Source organism: Candoia aspera, chromosome 1 (genome assembly GCF_035149785.1).
Source record: "Candoia aspera isolate rCanAsp1 chromosome 1, rCanAsp1.hap2, whole genome shotgun sequence".
NCBI lineage: Eukaryota > Metazoa > Chordata > Lepidosauria > Squamata > Boidae > Candoia > Candoia aspera.
In genome coordinates, this window is record NC_086153.1 from 1,834,813 (window position 1) to 1,859,271 (window position 24,459).

A 24,459-nucleotide genomic window follows, 5' to 3' on the forward strand; every position below is an offset into this window, starting at 1 on the left:
CATGTTCGTGCAGAAGAGCACCGAGCCTGGGTTGTATGGACCCACTTGCCAAACCAGGGTTTATAGCTACTGCAGGAGAAAGCGATTGTACTGCCGAAACATCTTGGCAAAATGGCCACATGTTGGAGGTGTGATGGGTGTGACAGGGGGAATTAAGGGATAGCAGTTTGCCTCTAGACCGCTTGCTTTTCTGTCCCCGTTCTTAACCTCCCTGCCCAAAGACGCCAGAATAGACTGACCGGTTTGTCTATCCTCTGCTTGCAAGAGGTTCTGGATTCATTACTGGGATGGCCTCCTATGAATTTCTGGAAAAGGGGAGGGGGTTACAACTCTGACTGCTCAGCTCTGGCCCAACCCAACCATGCCTACTTCAGTCATTTACTGATAACCCATGATTAAGGCATGACATGAATTCAGTCTAGACCAGTGTTTTTCAACTTTGGCCACTTTAAGATGGGTGGACTTCAACTCCCAGAATTCCTCAGCCAGGGGGAATTCTGGGACTTGAAGTCCACCCATCTTAAAGTGGCCAAAGTTGAGAAACACTGCCTTAGATGCTTCCCTATCACGAGCTCCTTTGATTTTTAACCATTAACATTAAACATTTATTTTTAGTGGAGACACTGGGAACTGAACCCAGGACCTTTTGCAAACAGCGGAATTATGTTATGAATTATGCCCCCAACCAGACCCAGACCTTGGATCTCTGCACAGAAACATCACAGCTTCATCGATCTCGTATCTATCAAATGAATTTTTTCCTCTTCCCTGGTGACCTAATCATAGTATGCTTGGGGTGTGTGTGTGAGAAAGGGAGTGACACAGAATGGCAATGTCAATCACACCCTTTCTTTTTTTTTTGTGCCACTGCCAAAATTTCACTGCCACCACGAAGGCCTTGGGGGCCAAGAGGCAGAGGAAGGAAACTGATATTCTGCTGCTCCCTGCAAGATTCTTCTGCGCCGGGCAGAGTCTGAAGTGCGTGCGTGTGTGTGTGTGAGCGTATTTGGAAGATAACAGTTTCGGCATACTTAAAATATTTTCTTGCGATGGGAAACGACTGTCTGTGGCTGATGTGCCCGCCGACCTCTGGACTGAACTTCCTGTTGCAAAGCTGGGGTGGGGGGAGGGAGGGGTCTAGGAAGAAATCCCCACTGAAGATTTGCCTGCCAAAGATTAGCTGCGCTTGTGGTTTTTCCTTCTGTTTCCAGATAACAATTTGTTCCCGGGGAAGTATTTTGCCAACCTTTCCTTGCCCCAGGTCTGGAAGGATGTTCTGGGTTTTTAAATGCCCCTCATAAACATCCAACACCCAAATCATGGATTTTAGAGGCTGAAATAGAAAACTTGAGCTTCTCTGAGCTGGCAGTAATTCTGTTAGGTCTTACACGGCATGCCCTGCTGCGCTGCGTATCGAAAGGAGGCGTCTGCCAGCCTGATGAATCGGTGGCGTCCCTCATCTTCTCCGTGAGGCTTGGGGTGGGTGGGGGGATGCTGAGTCAGAACTATGTCCTGCTTCAAGGGGGAGGGGGCAGAGCCCAGTCCAATCTTGGCCTTTTCTGCACTGGGTTTCTTAACATCCTTCTCTAGCCCTGAAGAACCTTTGTGGATTATTTCAAAGGCAAGGGAAGTCTGTGCATTTTGCACATGGACAGAGGCAGGCCAGATTCGTGCTGAGACCCTTCCCACTGGGCCCTCTGACCCGCACTGAGGAAGTGAAAGTTTGCCATGTCTCGGTCACCCAGGAATCAGCCAGGTCCACGTACGCTGCCCCCAAGCCTCTGTCTACAACAAAGGGCTACTAAATGTCCATCGTTGGTCCAGTGAGAATGACCACACGCTCTTCTCCCCTTCAGATGGCAGGGATGCCTTCACTTCATTCCCCCACTCAGTGGCCAGGAAGGGGGTTCTATTCTGATTTAGATTCTCTGCAGCTGATTCTCTATCTAGATTACATGAGGATCCCTGCACTGGGCAGGGGGTTGGACTAGATGATCTCCCCTGTTCTTTCCAACCCTGACATTCTATGGCAGACTTTCTCAACCTTGGCAACTTTAAGATGTCTGGACTTCTTAAGCGCTGGCTGGGGAATTCTGGGAGTTGAAGTCCAGACATCTTAAAGTTGCTAAGGTTGGAAAACACTGTTCTGTGGTATTTTAAACTACTCAGCTTCACATTCTGGGCTGTCTTCTTGAATTCAATGACAGGCACTAGGTTTACACAAGTGCTCTTGTGGCGGGGGGGCATAGCAATAACAGAATGCTTGTTCTACATACAAATGGTCTCAGGTTCAATCCCTAGCATCTCCACTAAAAAAAAGTGGGTGGGTGATAGGAAGAACTCTAGGCTGGTGTCATGCACTACCTAACCCTAACAAATCTCTCAAGCTTTGCAATACAGGTAGTCCTCACTTAACAACCACGACTGGGACCAGAATTTTGGTTGCTAAGCAAAGCGGTCATCACCTGGTTTTACGACCATTTTTGTGGTGGTCGTTAAGTGAATTGCCACAGGCATTAAGTGAACCACATGGACATTAAGCAAATCACACGGTTCCCCATTGATTTTGCTTGCCAGAAGCTGGCTGGGAAGGTCAAAAATGGTGATCATGTGACCATGGGATGCTGCAATGGTCATAAATGTGAACCAGTTGCCAAGCGCCCCAATTGTAATCAAGTGACCATGGGGATGCTGCAACAGTCATAAGTGTGAGCACCCGCCGTAAGTCCATTTTTTTAGCATCGTCATAAGTCTGAACCAACACTAAACGAATGATTGTTAAGCGAGGACTACCTGTAACACAATCTTCTACAATGATACCATAAATTTGTTTAACTCTTGCCAGGAATAAAACTAATAATTTCATTGGGGTTAGAGTTGGACAAGAAATTTGTTAGAGAATGTTTGAATTGTTAAGTGTTAATCCATATATATATAAAAACCCCAGTGAGATTTTACAACTTCATAAATAAAACCGTTCCACATGAAAAAAGCCAAAAATAACCACAGACGACCGCTTTAAAACCCACATGTTTAAGGGGAAGGATGAGCTTGCTTACTCGTGTGTCCTTCCTGAAATCTGGGTTTCGTCTGAAAACAGCTCCTCCCACACACCAAAGTCATGGGTGGGGTGGGGAGAAAAGGGCGTTTCTTTGCCTTAAATTGGCTTCTCCTAAACTGCTCTTAAACTGCTGGGGGCTTGCAAAACAAGCAGGCGGGAAGCTGCTGCTCTGGACCGTCTCTCTCCCCCACCCTTCCCAATTTATGCTGCAGAGCAAGATGCACAGAAGCCTCAAGGCCTCCCAAGCTGATTACAGGTAGTCCTTGCTTAGCAACCATTCATTTACGGACAGTTCAGACTTACAACTGTGCTGAAAAAAAAGACTTATGACTGGTCCTCACACTTACAACCATTGCAGCATCCCCATGGTCATGTGATTATGATTTGGGTGCTTGGCAACTGGTTTGCATTTATGACCATCACAGTGTCCCATGGTCATGTGATCGCCATTTTTGACCTTTTTGGCTGGGTGTTTGCCGCCTTGAATTATTTATAAAAATAATAAAGGCGGGATAAAAATAAAATAAATAAAATAAAATAAAATAAATGGGGAACTGCCTGATTCACTTAATGACCGCTGCAAAAAAAGTTGTAAAATTGGGTTGGATTCACTTAATGACCACTTCACTTGGCAACTGAAATTCCAGTCCCAATTATGGTCATCAAGCGAGGACTACCTGTATTCCTCTTCGAAAGGTAAACTCAGGGTGATGAAACAAGAACTCTCTAACTTCAGTCTTTCAGTTGCTGCTTTCAGCATCCAACTGGTCAGCCTGCTCAGAAGGCAGTCCTCCTGGAGAAATGCTGTACTACTTCATGCTTTCTTTATCAATCGCCAATTGAAATAATGGCAATTTGCTGCCTTGGCCTTCTGCTCAGCCAAGGTGGGGCAATCTTTGAGCACTCACAGGCTGCTGTGCCTTTTCTCCGTTGTCCAGGTGACCCCAGGGGACTCCCTGGGACTGCAGTGGGGTCACCTGAAGGAGCTTGGTCAAAATACTGCAGCCCGATTGGGCAGGTGTTAGTGGAGGGATTAACACCAGAAAGGGAAAAGAAAGGTGTCTAGGAGGAACACCGCTCACCTTCCCTTCACACACAAACCAACCCTGGAAAACAAGCCAAAACTGTATTGCCAGAACTCAGTCGTTCTGTCACCAAAGATTAGGCCGAAAAGTTGGAAGGAGCCATTAAGGTCCTTTAGCCCAACCCCTGCTCAGCGCAGGAATGCAAATTCAAACATCCCACAGAGAAGGCTGCCCAGCCTCTGCTCGAACTCCCCTAGTGAAGGGGGACCATCTCTCCTCTGGGTCCTGGGTTCCACTTCCAACTGCTCTTACCCTTCAGAAGTTTGCCTAACGTTCCTATAATTTAAACCCATTATTCTGTCTTTTTTGCAACCCCGTCCTATTGTTGACTCCTATTTAGTCTGCAATCAGCTACAAATCCAAGACCATCTACAGCAGTGTTTCTCAGCCTTGGGATGTTTAAGATGGGTGTACTGCAACTCCCAGAATTCACCAGCCAGCCATGCTGGTTGGGGCATTCTGGGAGTTGAAGTCCACCCATCTTCAAGTCGCCAAGGTTGAGAAACATTGATCTACAGATACAATTAGCAAACCAAGTGTATACCATCCTTTACCCAGCCACTTATTTCCTCTTTCCAAATAAATAATTTTGCCCCCGTTAAATTTAAACCTGTTATTTTTCAGCCCTTTTCCATACTCCAGCCTTTCTCAACTTTTTTCTTTTTACCCAGGATGAAGCCCTGAAATAATTTTCAGGTCACAGGGAGCCCTTGCATAAACTTTATTATATCTACAGCTCACAGTACGTTAGTGCAGTGTTTCTCAACCTCAGCCACTTCAAGACGGGTGGACTTCAACTCCCAGAACTGGTGCTGGCTGGGGAATTCTGGGAGTTGGAGTCCACACAACTTAAAGTGGCTGAGGTTGAGAAACACTGCATTAGTGTGATCAGTAATGCTAGATATGTTTTATTTTTTTTCCCAAACACATTCCCTTGCAGAACCGTTAGCGAACTTTGGTGGAACTCCGGTTGAGAAAGACTGCTGTGTCTGTCTTCCAAGATATTGGCTGTCCCACCACCCACCTTTGGATCACCTGCAGATCTGATAGGTATTTCCTCTACCTCTTCATCCATGCCACGCATAAAGCTATTAAAGAGGGCCAGGACTCCCTAATGTGATGAAGAGCCATCAACAAGGGCACCCTGATGATTTTTGAGCCCACTTCAATATCATGCCGTACCACAAGGTGCTTCACAAACACTTTGTTGAAATCAAGAAGGATGACTTTTAAATGTTCCCAAAACCTCCTAAGGAAGTAACTGCCCCTCCCCCCAAAACATTGGTCTGGATATTCCCAGATCCTTCTTTTCCCTCCTCCAGTCACTCAACACTCCACTCTTGATCTTGAGAAACTGGGATGTACCAAATAGAAAAAAGGCTGGGTTTGGTTTCACACACTGCAGTAAGGCATGGTTTATTTAAAAGGGGCTTCTTGAATAATCCATAAATGCATTTCATGTCACACTAAGCCATAAGGCACAGTTTGCAAGCCTCAAAGGCTTAGTTCACACCACACACTGAACAAAAACAAACAAACCATTGATCATTTCTGGATTTGCGCTATGCACTGAATCAAATGGCCTCGTTTCTCACAAAGCTTAAACCACAGTAAAAAAAAAAACTACCAAGAAGGCCCTGGAGAGCTTGCCAATCTGGAATAAGGTGACCACGAGCTTGTTCAGCCATACAATGACTTTGTATATTCTGATGGCCCACCCCAACTTTCTTCTTCACTCACCCACAGAATCATAATCTTAGTGTTGGAAGGGACCCTGGAGGTCCTCTAGTCCAGCCCTCTGCCCAGAGCAGAAATCCTCAGACCATCCCAGATAAAGAGCTGTTTCACCTTGGACTGAAACCCTCCAGGGATGGACCCCCCCGCCTCCAATGCCAGGAGGCAGGCTGGTCCACTGCTTCATAGCAATCATGGTCAGGAAATTCCTCATTTTGAGTTTGGATCGCCCTCTGTCAACCTTCCACCCACTAGTCCTTGTCTTACTCCCAGGCCCTACAAAAAATAAATCAGACCCTCCTCGAAGACAGCCCTTTGAGGATCATTAGACTGCTATCCTGTCTTCCCTCTGCCTTCTTTTCTCTAGGTTAACCCAGTGTTTCTCAACCTTGGCCACTTCAAGGCGGGTGGACTTCAACACCCAGAATTCCCCAGCCAGCAGCTGGCTGGGGAATTCTGGGAGTTGAAGTCCACCCGTCTTGAAGTGGCCAAGGTTGAGAAACAGCGGATTAAACGAACTGTTCTTTTCAATGTTCTTCATAAGATTCTGCCCTGTGCTGCTGTTCTCTGCACTCGCTGAGACCCAAAGCCTGGCCAGATACCCCCTGACCTGCCATGTTCTTCCGTGGGCATCAACAGGGAAAAGCCTCCTGCCCCTCACGCAGTTGGTGGCCAGGAACGGGAGGAACGGCCAGCACTGGCCAGGTTCACACATTGCTCCTGCCTTGCCGATCCCTGGAAGGGCAGCTGCCCAGAGGACAGAGCACCCACGTGGCAAACGTGGGACAGCGCCAACCCAAACCGTTTCCTCAAGCAGCCCAACCATACAGCCACGGGAGCGCCGAGGGGCCGCCAGCCAACACGTACCTCCTGGGCTGGAAGCGGCAGTCGTCTTCTCCGCTGTCGGCCTCCTGGATGTGCAAGAGAAGAGAAGAGGGGTGGGGGGTGAAGGGAGAAGAGCTCAGTGCTTATTCCATGTATTTATAACCCTCCATCCATGTGCAGAGTGCTTTACAGCGGGGGTTTTGCAGGTGCATTCCATGGAACCATGCGAGACTAAGGGCAAAGGAGTTCACTCAAACTCAGTTAAATATCTATCATTAGAGCTTTGCCTCTTCACCGGGGGCTCTGAGGATTTCTGTTTTTAACTAACAGGTTCAGCAGCCTGGAAAAGTTGGAGGACCCTTGCCGTAGAGCAGACAGGAACAGAGATTCCTGCTCTGGTAACAGGGGAAACAGAGCAAGGCAGGGAGGGGCCAAGGGATAACTAAAATGTGCTGCAGCTGCAACTTCTTAAGTCTGGGAAAAGACGGGCTTCAGAAAGGCACAGGATTATTATTGGTAGTCCTCGGGTTACAACCACCCATTCAGCCACAGTTCAAAGTTATGACCACGAAGGCCGTTCTCGGGGGGGCCAGGCTAGCTTCAAGAGAGTGGCTGTTCCAGCCTCAGCCCCTTTCCCCTCTTGGAACTGGGCACCCCTAACAGCTTCTTCCAGGACAGTGTTTCTCAACCTTGGCAACTTTTAAGATGAGTGGACTTCAACTCCCAGAATTCCCCACCTGGCACTGCTGAGAATTCTGGGAGTGAAGTCTGCATGTCCGGAGGGCTCCCAGGTTGATAAGGGCCAGCACCTGGTGGAAAAATAATTCTGCCCCACTTTAGGCTGGCTGTGGAATTCTGGGAGTTGAAGTCCACCCCTCTTAAAGTGGCCAAGGCTGAAAAACAGTGCTCCAGAGCGATGCGGGGGAAGCCAGCCACTCCCTACAGCCACATGAGAAGAGCATTCAGCCCCTGCTAGTGGTTCAGAAAGCACATAGGACATGGCCATTTTCCCAGGTGCTGGAGGTTAGCCAAGCCTGTGATGAATTATTAATTTATTGTTGTGTTTACCCTCAGTTGCCTTTTCTTTCTTTCGCTATGTTCACATCTCCATTTTTATTGTTATATTGATGCTTTTAACTTTTATATTGATGCTTTTAACTGTGTTTGTCGCCTAGAGCGGTGGGATGGGCAACCATATAAATCACATCACATCACATCAAAGAAACAAACAAATGCAGGCTGCTGATGGAAGATCTCTGTGCTTGGGGCTTCAGAAGGTGGATTCCTCTTTAGAACTTCCTCCTCCCCACCGCTTCCTTAGAGGTATTGCCTACCGATACAGAGCTGTGTTTTGGGTCTTTAAAACATGACAGGGCAACGGTCTCCCTTGGATTTGCATCCGTGTGTAAAGAAAAAGGAACCGGAGCACTCAAAGGGAGGGAACTGGCAAAGCTCTGGAGCAGTGCTTTTCGAGCTTGGTGACTTTAAGATGTGGGAACTTCAACTCCCAGAATTCCCTAGCCAGCATGCTTTAAGGTGGGTGGACTTCGACTCCCAGAAGTCCCAGCCAGCATTCTGGGAATTGAAGTCCACCCTTCTTAAAGCATGCTGGCTAGGGAATTCTGGGAGTCGAAGTCCACCCACCTTGAGAAACACAGCTCCAGGCTATCTAGTTACTACAATGAGAGGCAGGAGGATAGCTCTTAAATGTGGAATAAATCTATTCTTTAGGCTTATTATAGCTCCCCCACTCCAAAAGACTCTGGGCGGCTTACAACATCCATTTAAGCCTCCTAGAGCTTGGTTCAGGCATTTTATGACCCAAGATGCAGCCAACAACAAGATTAATACGTTTAATAAATAAATAGATGAGTTAGCAACACGGAACCATCTCTGTACATGTAGATCCCCAACATCTTTCTAATACCACCACAAGCAATCCTTACACCTTTGTCCGTAAACACATAAAACAACCAGAGGAATATCAGACATCAGCCTGAACTCTGTTTTCATGCAAAATATTCTGCAACTCACACGTATTCATTTTATGATGCGTGTTCTCTAAATCAACCGATGTTCAATGAATGCATTTGCTTGCGTTCACACGCTTCTCAGTGACCTGTGGAGAAGCAAAAATCTGATCTGCACGCCGCCGGCCTTGCACTTCCCAAACTTCGCTCAATCTCACCTTTTGTACCCTCTTATTCAAAATTCTGCAAACACCTTCCCACGCACGTCGCACAAAGCAAATCTGTTTCCGTTACCCTTTTCTTTGTACAAGGGAACCAAACAGCATTCTCCTAATCATCAGGCACAGTTGCAGTCTTCACACACGCGTGAAGCAAGTTGCACACCCACTCCATAAGCAAACCACATCCGTATCCTAACCTCCTCCAGTTATACCATCTCTGCCTGAAACACGGCAACATTTCAATATTTTCACAGCGTTTATGACGTCCTTCCCATCACTTTTTTTTCTTGGACACGAACACGTATGGCCTTCCTTCCCCTCTTCGACGACTCACAATCGTTCCCACACTGATTTCTAAAATATTTCTCCCAGCACTTGCTCGCTTCCATTCCATCCCAAATAACTTCATTGCTTTTATTTTTCATTCCCTTCACTCTGCTGGAGGCCCCTCACTTAGTCCACCCACTTCCAAGACAATATTTATTTCCATTTTCTCTGCCTTGTTCAACCTTGACCATTCCTTGCTTTCTCTGACTACATTCTTCACAACTATCTTTGGAGGCAATCATTCTTTTATATGCCTTTTCCCCTCATCTACAGCTTTTTTGTCTCTTCATCGTATCTCATACTATCCTTTAGTGCAGTGTTTCTCAGCCTCGGCAACTTTAAGCTGTGTGGACTTCAACTCCCAGAATTCCCCAGCCAAACACTGCTTTAGTGTAATGCCACATTTCTGTGGCACTCTAACATAATTTTTTCCAAGCAACTTCCATATCCTCTTCCCATTAATTTTCCGAGGAAAGTGGTTTATCTTCCCAAAGGTTTTCTTACTGGACTCATTCTTTCTCTTCCTGCTACTGTTCCACTCTTATTTCTTTGAGTTCACCTTTCTTCAATGTCCAACCTTTTAGAAAAGCTTTAAAAACTTGGTTTTTAAACAGGCCAGAGGCTGGACAATTTGCGATCCTGACTGGTAGATAATGGGGGGGTTGGAATTTTGTTTATCCTGTATATTTCATCAATGTTATTTCTGCATTTGGTTATGTCTTTCTTCCAAGATCTTAACTTTGCATGCCGCCTCTGTGTCATAAATTCATGGTTTCAAAGACATCAGATTCTGCATTTCACTGCAATTCCAGCAGTTAGAGCCGTGACTTAATGTGAAATGAGGCTAAATCTGTTATCTAACAGGAAGTATATAAAAAGTTTCCAACTTCCTGAATGTGTTAAATACAATATAGAAATCTGATATAAAAGACCCTTTATGTTTGACTTGATGGTTAACTGAGTAACGCAGAAAACTATTGAAATCAATTTTGGCCAAAATTATGGAAAACTCAACAAAAGTATTTTATAGATGGTACTCGACAGCAAAGAAGCTCACCATGATAAATTCTAGTATATGCCCAAAGTGTTGGGGAAAATATAAAGAAATAAGTACATATTATCATATGAGGTGATCTTCTAAGTTATTCAGTGTTTTTGGACTGAAATGTTTATTAAAATAGGACAAAACCCAATTTAGGCCATTACGTTAGCACCTGAGTTGGCCTTATCAAGTTTTGGATAATCCAAATGACACCTTGAATCAAAAAAATATATAGTTTTTCTGTATTGGTTGCAGCCAGACAAGTAATAGCAAAATCCCAGAAATGAAAGCCTTTGAGTATTTCCACATTATGCCAAATATGCTTGAAAAATTGCTCTAGTGGAAAAGTTGAGTAAAAAAAGAGAGACAACAATATCACAATAATACAGCAGATGATGTTATTTCACCAATTACTACCCAATTGTAGGTTTCTAGATAATCTAATTAAATAAGTGTTTTGCTTCTATATATGCTCCACATTTATTGTTAATACATTTAAATGAAGGGGAAAAAACTGTATTCCTTGAATCTTTCTGATTTGTCAATCTTATAAGTCTTACAAATGGATTCTGGGAGTTGAAGTCCACACATCTTCAAGATGCCAAGGTTGAGAAACGCTGGGCTTAGTCCTAAAGAAAAGAGACTGCCTCTTCCGCCCCCATCCTGATTCCAGAGAGTTCAGCCACCTGCCCTGGACGGACCGCTTTCACCTGGGTGGATAGCCACAGCTAGATGCCCTGAACTCAGGTGTGGGATCTGACAGGGGGGACAGGCTACAACAAGGGCCTCTTCAGATGAGCACAGGCACACTGCAGCAACCCAGAACACCAGAAGAAGGAAACAGACCACCTACACAACACCTTCCGACAAAATGGGTACCCGCGCAACGTTAGCAAAAAGTGCCTGACCACTCAACCTACTGCAGCACAACCAACACAAGCTATGGAAAGGATAAGGCCGCCGTACATCAGAAACATCCCGGAAACCACCAACGGTCTGTTACAGCCATTCTGATCTTTGTGGGCACGTTTATGGCTTTACCACAAATGACTATCTCAAATCCCGGTGTTTAGAAAAAAGGGCAAGGCAGGGCACCGCGATACTAGGAATACATTTCTGGAGAAGCCAAGGAAGCTGGGGAGACGGGAGGTGAAACATACAGAATCAGCCTCTTGCCAAGCGCTGGGTAGTGTTTTTGCCCCCCAAGCTTACGGGAACCCCTCAGGCTCTGCTTGCCTCTCTGTCATCTCACAAATGTGGGCCATGCCTTTTCCAGCTTGGAACACACACGCGGCAATTCGAAGCCAGACACGTTGCATCGGGCGCTCCATCACACACCCACCTCCAGCCATGGCAAGAATCAAGCAGGACGGGCCGGGAGCCAAAGGGACAGCAATGGAGTAGGGAGGGGATCCAATTCCTCTGGGACCCGCCTGCCCTTGAGACGCTGGTGTGGTCAGGCCAACCCTGGCAACAGCCTTCGGCCACCAGAGGGGCTGACCCCAGAAGGACGAGAAGCTGTGCGTCATTTTCCCGTTCAAGGTCTTGGAGACGGGCTACCTACGATCACGGAGTGCTGGCGAATGCAGCACTCGGCATGGAAGGACCCACAGGGTGGGTGGGAGAACTCCTCCAGAAGCTTAATGAGAAGCAGGCTGGCATTTCTTTTACGCCCAGAGTTGCCGAACCCAAACCGAGCAATGCCGACAAAAACAGAAAGAACGAAGCTGCTGCCAGCACTGTGGCATTATTTCATGGAGTATCTGAGTGGGGTAAAATACGGGAAGCCACACAATTGGCAGGAGATTCACGAAAGGGTCAGTTAGAAGCCTTTTCGTACACAGTGCACGGTTGGCTTTTGAACCTCATTGCCGTGAGATGCAGCAATGATCAGCGGCTGGAACGGTTCGAGAGCGGGTCCGCATGAATACACGGACTGGAGGAGGCAGTTACATGCTATCAGATCCTTTGGATGCAAAGGAGAAAGAAAGAGAGAAGGTACCCTGTCTGAGGGCATCTCATAAAAGAGCCAGTCTGGTCTAGTGGTTAAGGCAATGGGCTGGAAACCAGGAGGCGGTGAGTTCTAGTCCTGCCTTAGGCGTGAAAGCGGGCTGGGTGCCCTTGGGCCAGTCCCTCCCTCTCAGCCCAAGAGCCAATCAGGCACGGTAGGAGAGTTCTCGTCCCGCCTTAAGCACGAAAGCCGGCTGGGTGACCGTGGGCCAGCCGCTCTCTCAGCCCAAGTCACCTCACAGGGTTGTTGTTGTGGGGAAAGGAGGAGGAGGAAGGATTAGTAGGTATTCTGATCCGAACCTCTATCTGGCACACCAACTCCCTGCTGTGCAGAAAGTGCTTGTGCTTTTCAACAGCTGAGGTCACCATTTCCCCCATGCCCCAAAGCCTGGGCCTTCACTGACTCCAGGAAGACATCTGGACGGGCTCTGCAGAAGCACCACGCTGAGCTGACACGGTGCGCTGAGCACAGTGTGGCTGGTTTGGTTTTGGCTGAGTGGGTTCTGTGAAGTCAGCCAGGTGCCCAGTAAGCCACGGTTCACCGCTTCAGACAGTGGCCGTGCCCAGCCACAGTTTGCTCATGCAGCAGAAGTGCCGGCACTTGTGGGGAACAGGCACCGCGTGGGAAGTCCCTCGACTTGTCCTTGCCTGCAGAAAAGGCCCGGTTCTCCCTCTGGCACTTCCAAAGCAGGCCTGGGAAAGGAACCACTTCAAACGAAGCTCGGATCCCCGGGAGAGAAAAAGGTGCTACTGAACTGAGTTGGCTGACCTGGTTAAGCAGGGCAGGGCATCAAGTTCTGTGACGTGCTTGTGCATGCAGAGAATGGATTTCTGGCCCTTCTGACTAAGACGACATCAGGCACCACTGCCCCGCTGGGAACGTGGGAAGCTGCTGGAAATTCCTCTCTGCAGCAAGGCGCTAGGCAAACGGGGGCTTGGCTCGGCACAGAATGGCCCCTTCTGGTTCCAGGCAGGCACATCCCCAAGATTGTGGGCTTCCAGATTAGAATCAGAGAGCTGGGAGGGATCTCAGAGATAGTGTAGTGCAGTGTTTTTCGAACTTGGCAACTTTAAGATGGGTGGACTTCAACTCCCAGAAATCCCCAGCCAGCTATGGTCTGCAAAAAGACCCAGCTATGGTCTTCGAAAAACACTGATTTAGTGCAACCCTCTGGCAATGCTCGCCATCCGCTGCCCTTGAGATTCTCAGTTGGGAATCTTGACGGCTGCCTGAGCTGAGGGCTCCGCTGCCACCGTTTTTCACCCGCTGCTGCTTATTGCCACAGGAGACATTTGTGTTGCCAGTAAGGGAAGGCTGCTTTTAACAGCGACAGCCAAAACAGGACTTAATACCTGCCCTTCCCACTCATTGCAAGCTCAAGCTGCAAGTTTTAGGGCAGGCCACAAGGGGGAAGCAGAGCCCAGCTGCTCGGGAAGGAGTTGGGCTGCAGAGACTGGTGGCCCCTAAGAAGGATCTTGGCTGGGTTCAGGGGCATAGTAGAGGGAATAAACTTGCAGTCAAATTCCTGTCCCTTTTTCCTAGTCCACGTGGGGAGTGGTGTCCCCTGATGAAGAAAAATAAAAATGCAACAATAAAAGAAGAGGAAGTCCACTTCTTCTCCTGGGCAAAGACAGATCTGTAACATGCAAGTTTGCAGATGGCCCAAAGCTTTCAGAGCAGACAGGAGAAATTCAACCAAGTTTGAGCAGCGAGCCAAAATGAATAGATTGGAACTGACCGGGGAGACAGGTCAATTTCCTGATCCAGGTAGAAAAATGTAAGGCACAAATATAGGATGGGGTTGGGGGGAACCTGGCTTGGCCGCAGCACGTGTAAAAGGGATCTGGATCAGCTTGTTGGCCACCAGTTAAACGTGAGCCAGCAATGGGGTGCAGCTGCTAAAAGGGCTACGTGCATGAGCACAGAGTCCAGCTCGTAGGAAGTAATTATTCTTCTCTACTCTGCCCTGAGTCCTCTTTCAAGTTCTGGGCACCTTGCTTCATGAATGACCGTGACAAAGTGGAGCCCGTTCAGAGGAGGAGGCAACCAAGATGCTGAAGGGTCTGGAGACCAAGCCCTCAGCTAAATGGTCTGGATGAGTTGAGCCAGCAGCAGATACGACTCAAGGGAGATATGTATTTATCAATCAATCAATCAATCAATCAATCAATCAAATTTGTCATCGCCCATCTCCTCCCACCACTCTGGGCAGTTTACAACAATGATCAATAAAACAATAAATATACAATAAAATTGCAATATATAAAAATACAGTATCTAAAGAACAGTTACAAGTAAACAGTCACAGATAAAAATAAAATCCAAATGGCAGATAATAACTCAGTCCTTATATGTGACGAGCCCCCTAGGACACTAGCCATCCCCAGGCATGACTATTCCCCTCCCCGCCCCAAGCGAGGCGGCAGAGCCCGGTCTTCAGATTCTTCTGGAAGGCCAGGAGTGAAGGGGCCTGCCTCACCTCCGGGGGCAGCATGTTCCAGAGGGTGGGGGCCACTGCAGAGGAGGCCCGCCTCCTGGACCCCGCCAGAGGGAACTCGCTTAACGACGGGGTCTGCAACATGCCCTCTCTGCCTGACCGGGTGGAATGGGTTGATGTAACGGGGGTGAGGCGGTCCCTTAGCCTGGCCCCATGCCAGGTAGACTTTGGAGGTGATGACCAACACCTCGAATTGGACCCAGAAGGAAACTGGCACCCAGTGCATCTCCCACAGCAAAGGTGTTACGTGTGCCCTTCTAGGGGCACCAAAGATCGCCCGCGCAGCTGTATTCTGGTCCAGCTGTAGCTTCTGGATACTCTTCAAGGGTAGCCCCATGTAGACCGCATTGCAATAGTCTATGTGGGAGATGAGCAGGGCATGAGTGACCATGCGAAGGGCCTCCCGATCCAGGCAGGGCACAACTGGTGCACAACACGCAGCTGCACAAAGGCCCTCCTGGCCATGGCTGCCACCTGCTCTGGAGCAGGAGCCTTGAGTCCAGGAGGACCCCCAGATTCCACACCAGGTCTCTCTGGGGCAGTGCAACCCCATCCAGAACCAAGGATGACAAAGTCCCGGATACTGAGGAGCACCCCCCCCACAGCCACTCCATCTTACCAGGGTTTGGCTGAAGCCTGTTGCTCCCCATCCAGACCCCCGCAGCCCCCAGGGACCTGGAGAGGGCGGTCACGGCATCACTTACTTCACCCGGGATGGAGATACACAACTGAGTACCATCTGCATATTGATGATACCTCACCCCGTAGTGACGGATGATCTCGCCCAGCGGTTTCATGCAGATGTTGAAGAGGAGAGGGGAGAGTACCGAACCCTGTGGCACCCCACAAGGAAGGGGCCGTGGGCCGGATCTCTCGCTCCCTATCAACACCGATTGGGACCGGCCCTGAGGAAGGAGGTGAACCAGTGCAAAACCATGCCGCCCATCCCCATGATATGACAGCAGTCTTTAAAGATCTGAAGGGCTGTCACACAGAGTGAAGGCAGGCTTACTCTCTGTTGCCCCAGAGGGCAGAACTGTGGGGTTGAAACTACAAGGAAGTTCTGGCCTTTGCTGGAGGTCTTCGGACAGAGGCTGGACGTCACCCATCAGAGATGCCCTGGTAGATCCTACACTGACCAGGAGTTGGACTAGATGACCTCCGTGGTCCCTTCCAACTCTAGGATTCTACAAAAGCCACCCCCTCAACCCTTGGAAATATGCGCTTGCACTGAATTCACATCCACACGCCACTCGAAAGAGTCAGAAGCAAGAGGAGGAAAAATAACAGTGACCTGAAAAGGTGTTTTTTCAGAAACTGAAAAAAAGTTGATACTTTGGTTCGCCCCTTGCCAAGGCAAGGTGCTCGCAAGAGGTTCAGACTTGGCAGGGATTTGAATCTGAGCGGCATCCTAGGACGAGTCTGCTTAAGGGCCGTCAAGGAACAAGACGGGGTGGGGGGCAAAGAATTGCCAGAAGGGACTTGCAAGCTCCGTTTAACACGTTCAGTTCAATCGCCAGCTTGGGCGTTTCAGGAACTGTGGCTGCATCCTCCCTGGAGGGTGCCAGGTTGGAGAAGCCGACGTTTCTCAGAACTTCTGAATGTTGCCCAGGAAAAGGAGATGCCACTGGGCCCTCTCAGAGAAATGGAAATTCAGGAGTCTTCTGCTAACATCCCTTGAAATTCCTCTCCAAAAATACCCTTCAACCTCTTTGATCAGACACCAGCTGATTTTTTTCTATCTTCAAGGAACCAACTCTTTGTTACTCCAGGGCACCCTATATTGCAGGCCTCCCCTGTCATCCCCAGTTCACTGAAGAACTGAGGAAAGATGCTTTATGCTTATCAAGCATATTTAAAAACAATCCACACCTCCATTCCCATCCCAGCCAGAAAACAGCATCTTCTTCTGACTCAGCAGAAAGAGAGGATCCTATTAAGCTGTGTCATGTTTTGCAAACACAAAAGGTGTGCCAGGTGTTGGTATATATATTTAAAATCGCAAGTCCAATTAGGGTTGAATACTCAGAAGTTGCCAAAAATTTGCTAAATCCTCAGAGAAACACAGGCTGCAATTAAGTTTTTTTAAAAAACCCTGGTCTCTGCTCTGGGCTCACTCTGTCTCTTAGGAGCTATACACAAAGGGGCAAAAATAAAAGATATTGAATAGGAACAAGGGAGACAATTAAAGCAACTTGGAATGAGGTGCACACAGAGAGGAAAAACAGCGTAAGGAAGATCCAACATTACTCACAGCGCCCATTGAATTCAATGGGGACGACTCACAGGACTGCGAGAAGCCACATCCAAGCTGTGGATGTAACAGGCACAGAAAATCTATCTCTCTCCCACTCCTTCAAGACCACAAAAGTCTGCCAGAAAAGTAGGGATTCATGTGCTGAACTACAAGCCCGACTACTTGGAGTCGCAGATGAAAAACATCTGGGATGTCAGCTGCCTCCTTCAGCATGAGAGACTTAATTTTCCTGGCGAGGGAACCACAGTGGTCTGGCGTATGCACGGAGCTAAGCCTTACTGCTAACCGCAGAACCACAGGTTTGAACAGGGTCACGGAGACTGTCGGGTCCAACCTTCTGCTCAGGGCAGGAATCCCAGCTCAGATCTCCCTGCTTGAACCCATCCAGTGAATCCTAGAATGGTAGAGTTGGAAGGGGCCCCAGTAGAGTTAGAAAGGGCCCAAAAGGTCCTTGAGTCCAATCTTCTGCAATGCGCAGGAAAGCCAATTCAACCTCTTCTTGTCCAGCCTCTCCTTGAAAAGATGGAGGACCCACCACCTCCATAGATAGCTGGTTCCATTGCTGCTCAGATCCTACCATCTGCATGTTTTTCCTTATACTTAAGTGAAGTTGAGGTAGCTGCGACTTAACACCATTATTTCCGATCCTGGTTTCTACGACCACGGAAAATAGACCTTGACCATCCGTGGAGTCCTTGGTGCTCTCTGAGCTTGGTTGCTTGCTTGCAGACATGTCGTTGCCCGACTAGGCAACATCTTCAGTGCCCTTTCTTGACTATTTTCTTGACCACTTTCGTGACTCTCTTGACCATCTCCCCAGTAACTCCCCTTTATGCACCCGATCACAGCTATCAAGTCTCTCCTCCTCCTTCTTTCCTCCACCTATCTGGCTCTTGCGTTCGTCCGCTAAACTGCTTTTAGTCTCTGGAAGTATTGCCTAACCGGCCTTCCTGGAACTTAAATCCACTATTCTGTGTCCTGCCCTCTCAGTCAACAGAGATCCTCTCCCTTTCAGCTAGGTGAAAAGCACCATCATAGGAAAAAGAAATCGGATCTAGAGGTACAGGAGGGGGGGACTTGGTAATACTGCGTGTGAAAAGGATTCGGGAAGGGCAACTGATCACACGCAGCGCACAAGTCAGCAGCCATGTGGCACAGCCGCTACGTGGACCAGAGCAATTGCAGACTGCATCAACTGACGTGCCTTTTCCAAATCCTCTTCCACCTCACTCAGTTTTAGCAGCACCAAGTCCCCTTCCACGTGCCACATCTTAAGGAAGATTCGCAGAAACTGGAGCAGATTCAGAGGAGGACAGGATGGATCAGGGGATCGAAACTCAGTCCTATGAAGGACACGAAAGAATTTGGGAATGTTCAGCGCTTGAGAAGATGGAGGTTTGTAACAAATAGACCAATCCTGGCTTGCTTAACTATTCACTATTAATTCAGTTGAACGCAAGACCCCAGAGTTTTGGAGACCTGGCAGGTGTGCAGACCACGCTCCCCTTGAAAATAGCCCATTTATCACCAAACTAAAGGCTGCTTCAGCCACGCTCTTGCAAAATTCAACATGACCATTTCCCGGGCCTGTTCCTTCCTATGGCCCCCCTCTCCCAAGGTGCTGCAAATCATGGTTAGGTGAGCCAAGCTTTTAGCCACAGAAAAAGCAGGGCCAACCGCTGGATTTAAGCCACCAGCCTCCTTAATAGCCACACAGGGTGAGGGTTTTGGGAGCTGTTCTGTAGATTGGGAAAACCAACAGAGACTTCCACATCCATTAGAGAGTGAAAGTGGTGGGGTGCCGGTGGGATGAGACATGGGGGGCACAGGACTACACCCCCAGATCTTTCCTCCTTGCAGGGGCGTGGAATCCGACCCACTTCAGGAGGCCGGGGAAAGGCTTCATTCTGGAAAGCATCTGGCTCACCTTCAGCAGTGAAAACCTCGCCCTACCCACCCAGGCGTAATTAAGAGGTGTTAAATTTTTGCCTCCTTTTGCTGATTCAGAAAGAGAGAAAGGCAGGTCTCCAAGCAACGGCAGTTGCCGAGTTGCCCTGTTGCAGTCACTGAGAGCTGAGCGTGATGCAAACAGGCAAGCTGTTTGACGTGGGTGGGGTGCCAGGTGACCATGGCACAGGGCGAGCAGCTGAGCTGGGGGTTTTCAATGGAGCAGAGAGAAAAATGCATCAAGCGCCAGCAGTCGCAGGGGGCTAGCCATGTGGCTCTACCCCCCCCAAAAGGGCGGGCAGAATAATGCCCAAGGTCACAGCGACTTCAGAGGAACCGTGATTCACAAGGCAGACCAAGATGCAGAGAGGAGGCCTTCCTCTTTAAAAAAGCCTCACCTTGTCAAAAAAGGAAAGAAGCCGCATACACTGCCCGCCATCTCCGAACACACGTTAGGTCAGCCTTCGAGGCAGGCCGGGGCAAGAAATTGGCACAGCGAGGGGGCCAGGAATAATGCTCCTTGATTGTGGTAGGGCCAGTTAACGGAATCGTGAAAGCCTGCCCCAAACCTTCATCGACCCCTTTTGAAGGAAAGCCTCAAAGTCAAGATGGGGTTCTTCTGAACCTCTTTCTCATGCTTTCCACTTTCCTGGGGCTGAGCAACCATTTCCCACCTCCTTCTCAAGGCCAGAGTTGCGTTCTTCTACAGGTAGTCCTCACATAACAACCACAATGGTGGATGCTAAGCAAAGCAGTCATTAAGCGAATCTGACCTGATTTTACAACGTTTTTTGTGGCAGTCATTAAGCGAATCACTGTGGTCATTAAATGAACTATATGGTTTTAAGCAGATCACATGGTTCCCCATTGATTTTGCTTGCCAGAAGCCAGACAGGAAAGTTGAAAATGACAATCGTCTGACCACGGGATGCTGCAATGGTCATAAATGCGAACCAGTTGCCAAGCGCCCAAATCACAATCATGTGACCATGGGAATGCTGTGACGGTTGTAAGTATGAGCACTGGTTGTAAGCTGGTTTTTTCAGCACTGTCATAAGTCTGAACATCACTAAATTAATGGTCATTAAGTGAGGACTACCTGTACATCACTGTTTTTCAACCTTAGCAACTTGAAGATGTGTGGACTTCAACTCCGTCAAGGCAATGGGCTAGAAACCAGGAGGCTGTGAGTTCTAGTCCCGCCCTGGGGATGAAAGCCAGATGGGTGACCTTGGGCCAGTCACTCAGCCTAACCCACCTCACAGGGTTGTTGTTGTGGGGAAAATAGGAGGAGGAAGGAGTATTCGGTATGTTTGCTGCCTTGAGTTATTTATAGAAATAATAAAGGTAGGATAGAAAATAGATAAAATAAAATAAAATAAAATAAATAAAATGTAGTCAAAAACCACATCTCTCTCTCCTCGCACTGTCATTCTGACACGAAACCACAAGAGGTTGTGACAAAGCAGAGTGCAGCATTAGCAGCTCAGGGATCATGGCGTGAGGGACAGGTTCTCCAGCCAGGGGGGCGTGCATCTGTGGGGTGTGTGCACCAAAGCAGGAATGCTGTCAGAGCTCCCTCCTGTTGTGCCTGGGCCAGCCGCGGCAGAACAGGCGCATGACCCGACAGGGCTGCAGCTTTGCATGCACTCCCCAGATGACGGGTGTACCCAAAGCTGTAGGGAGATCAAGACCTGCTCCTGCTGTGCCTGGACAAGGATAAAATGGGATAAAATGTTGGAACTCTGGTGCTCTGTGCTCAGCCTAGTGGCTTGAATGCCCAAAGTGGCATCACTAACAAACCTCACTCCTACTTTGCCAGGCAAGCTCACAGGGGTCTTGCGTGACGGCCAAGCCCGTGGGGTAGAGAGGAGCTCGCCATCGGTCAAAACCATCCACCAGTCACCGCGGTGTTGTGGAATGGCCTCCTCCTGACAGCTGACAACCTCCGGCCCGACATCTCATTTACTGCAGGAGAGCCACGTTAGTCGATGATGGCAAAAAATCAGGAGGGGTCTGGTAGCCCTTTTCCAACTACAGGTAGTCCTCACTTAATGACAACAGGGACCAGATAATTGGTTAAGCAGTATGGTCGTTAAGTGAGTCTCCTGATTTTATGACCATTTTTACGATAGTTGTTAAGTGAACCATGGGTTACTAAGCGAATCCAAGGTCGCAAATCGTGGTCACATGACTGTGGGATGCTGCAGCTGGTCATAAATGCGAGGCGGCTGCCAAGTGCCCAAATTGCGATCACATGACCACGGGGGTGGGGTGACAGTTTGCGACAGTTGTAAGTGTGAGCAGAGGTCGTAAAGCCCTTTCTTCTGAGGCTGTCGTAACTTCGGACTGTCGTCAAATGAACAGTCGTTAAGTGAGGACTACCTGTAACAAATTTTATTAAAAGGCAGAAGCTTCTGTAAGCTGCTGCTCGCTTCGTTTGCTTCATAGTTTATTGGTAGGCTTTGGCATACCTGCAAAAGCGAAGTGACGTTTAGTATGGTGAAGCTCAGTGTTTTAGCCATTTCTTCAGCTTTCTAACATTTAAAAATAGAAGTTTCCTTTACCACCTAACAAGAATTTTGACCAAACTGCCAGTAGTGCTGTCTGACAAAAGTTACATGGCTTTTGGATTCACCCTTTTTTTCTTTTTACTGGCAGCATCCTTGGTGCCCACGGAGAGGATAAACCCAAGCAAGCTAAAACAGCACACGGAAACAAATCTTGCAGACAAATTTTGAGATTTTTTTTCATTTGAAGAAGAAATGTGACGGAGGAAACAAGACAGGAGTCTACAGGTAGTCCTCACTTAATGACCACTGAACTGTCAGTGACAGTTCAGACTTAACAACGGTGCTGAATGCTTCCAACTGTTGCAGCATCCCCGTGGTCAGATGATCACAATTTGGGCCCTTGGCAACCGGTTCGCATTTACGACTGTCATAGCATCCCATGGTCACATGATCGCCATTTTCGACCTTTCCATCTGGCTTCTGGCAAGCAAACTCAATGAGGAACCGTGTGATTTGCTTAACGACCATGTGATTAACTTAATGACCACAGTGATTCACTTAATGACCTCCACAAAAAGCGGGTGGGATTCGCTTAATGACCGCTTTACTTAGCAACCAAAATTCTGGTCTCAACTGTGGTCATTAAGCGAGGACTACCTGTAGTTAAATGCGTGGCCATCCCTTCTTGCTTCTGATGAAGGAACACTCAGTGCAAAAAGGGCCACACAACTGCAGAAAGTTTAATTCTTTCTCCAGCAAGAATTGATTTATTGGGGACCTCTTGGGTCAAACCGATTTCAGTCGGTTTTTTTTTGCCTAATGAGGCTGTTTCTTGCTGAATCACAGAGCATCTAAATCAGGAACCTCAAATGTGCAGCCTTGCAAGTCATTTTCTGTAACCCAAATAATACTTTCTAGACACTGACCTTGAAAAAAAATATTACCAAGTAATCAAATCAAATACCAATATTCTCTTTAATAAAAAAGGCTGCCAGCTATGTGGCTAAATTTGATTTACAGTACATTTTTTAAAAGAATGAATCAATTTATGTTTAATGGCATGCTGCAGTCTTCATTAATTTCTTCCTTTGTGGCCCACTAGGAACTTTTTTATCACGGTATGGAAAGCTCGGGGGGGCCCTCAAGCTGATCAGCTATATTCAAGAGGACTCACGAGACCCCTGACCTAAACGATCAGCTAACTGAAAACTAAAGAAAAAAACCATTTACCAGAAATGAGGCAAAAGTAAATCAGGATTACTCTTTTGTTAAACAAAGTACTGGGATAACCCAACATGATTATAGTTGCACGGATGCAAATCTCAGTGTGGTCAAACATTATGGGGCAAGTGGACCCCTAGGAGGGCCTTTGGCCAGCTTTGGGTGGCTACCAAGTGTATCCTTTGCTGGACCAGGAAGGACAGAAAACAGCACTTCATCGCTTTGCAAGCCATCAGCTAGACTACTGTGATTCTCTCTTTATGGGACTGCCCTTGAAGATGACTTGGAAGCCGCAGCTGGCACAGAATGCAGCCGGTGCCTGCTGACTGGGGTGGCTGGTTCAGCAGAATGGCACCCCTTTTGTGGAAGGTGGATTGGCTGCCAGGAGGCGGCCAGGCCCAATTCAAAGTGCTGGTTATCACCTATCAAGCCTGTCATGCCACAGGTCCTCATGACCTTTGAGACCATCTTCTCCAGCTGGAATCTGCCCACCCAGAAAGAGCCAGAGGGGAGGGAGCAATGCAGCCACCCCCACCCCAAGGATTGGGGGCTGGAACCCAGAGAATGGCTTTCTTGGTAGCAGCCCCCTCCCTCTGAAAAAAAATTACATGCCAATGTTGGGAGGGCTCCCACTCTGCTAACATTTAGGAAGGCTGTAAAACAGCTTGCTTCCACGGTGCCTTGGTGTGGATAACCTCGACCAGTAGGTTGATTTTAACCATGGTTTTAACTCATTACTATTATTATATTTTTTATAAATGTAAACTACCCAAAATTTTGAAAGCAGGTGACATATAAACACTTGTGTGCATAAAAAAAAAAGTACAGGTAGTCCTCATTTATCAATTGCCTCATTTAGTGACTGTTCGCAGTTATGACAGTGATGAAAAAGTAACTTTATGACCAACCCTTGCATTTATGGCCTTTGCAGGTCTGCAAAGCCAAGGAAAGCTGAAGTCAGATCGTAAGCACAGTTGCGGTTTCACTTAGTGACTGCTTCACTTAATGAATAAGTTGCTGATCCCAGCTGTGGTCACTAATTGATGACTATCTGTAAATGATATTTTTGATAAGCTGAATATTCTTAATAGTTCACTGTAAGGCAGTGATAATAGCATTCTTCAACTTACTGAAAAATTAAAACCTGTTCTTAGGAAAGTTGGACTGAGAAAGACTAAAATGGAAAACGTAAATTTAGACACTTTCCTCTGGCTGTTTCCACACTCAGACACCCCATTGCCAGCTGTGTTTCTCTTTTCAGCAGATTTCCCCAATCTAGCACCTTCCAGATGTGCGGATGTGTGTACCACCCCCAGAAATTCCCAAGCAAGTGAACTGACATACCTGGTGGGTACCGAGTTTAATTTAGTTTTTAGAAAAAGCTGGAGAAAAGATAGCACTTTGACCACTGCAAAAAAGTCAAAAAAATAGGTCAGATTTGCTTAATGACTACTTTGCTTAGCAACTGAAATTCTGGTCCCAATTGTGGTTGTTAAGTGAGGACTACCTGTACGCAAGGAGACAAATGCCCACGAAGCATTTGGCAAAACCAGTCCTGTCTCTGGCAACGGGGTCACTTGGAGAAACTGCAGGCTTCAGGACTTCAAGGTCAGAAAAAAACTTCTCAGCATTTATGCAGCCATCTCTCTTCAGCTGTTCCCAGACTTTTACATACATAATTTTAGTACGGCTGCAACCGGCTTTGCAAGCAGTTCAGAATTGCGTTCGTATTATCATTTAGAAGTGCA

At 47.7% G+C, this 24,459-nt stretch overlaps 1 protein-coding gene across 1 annotated transcript in view; it reads right to left on the bottom strand.

The window, feature by feature from the left end:
• SSH2 (slingshot protein phosphatase 2) overlaps nt 1-24,459 on the bottom strand; it is a 114,045-nt gene that overhangs the window by 62,029 nt on the left and 27,557 nt on the right. The window contains exon 2 of the mRNA XM_063295705.1: nt 6,748-6,791. Within this exon, the coding sequence (XP_063151775.1) occupies nt 6,748-6,791 (44 nt within the window). The remainder of the gene's footprint in view (nt 1-6,747; nt 6,792-24,459) is intronic.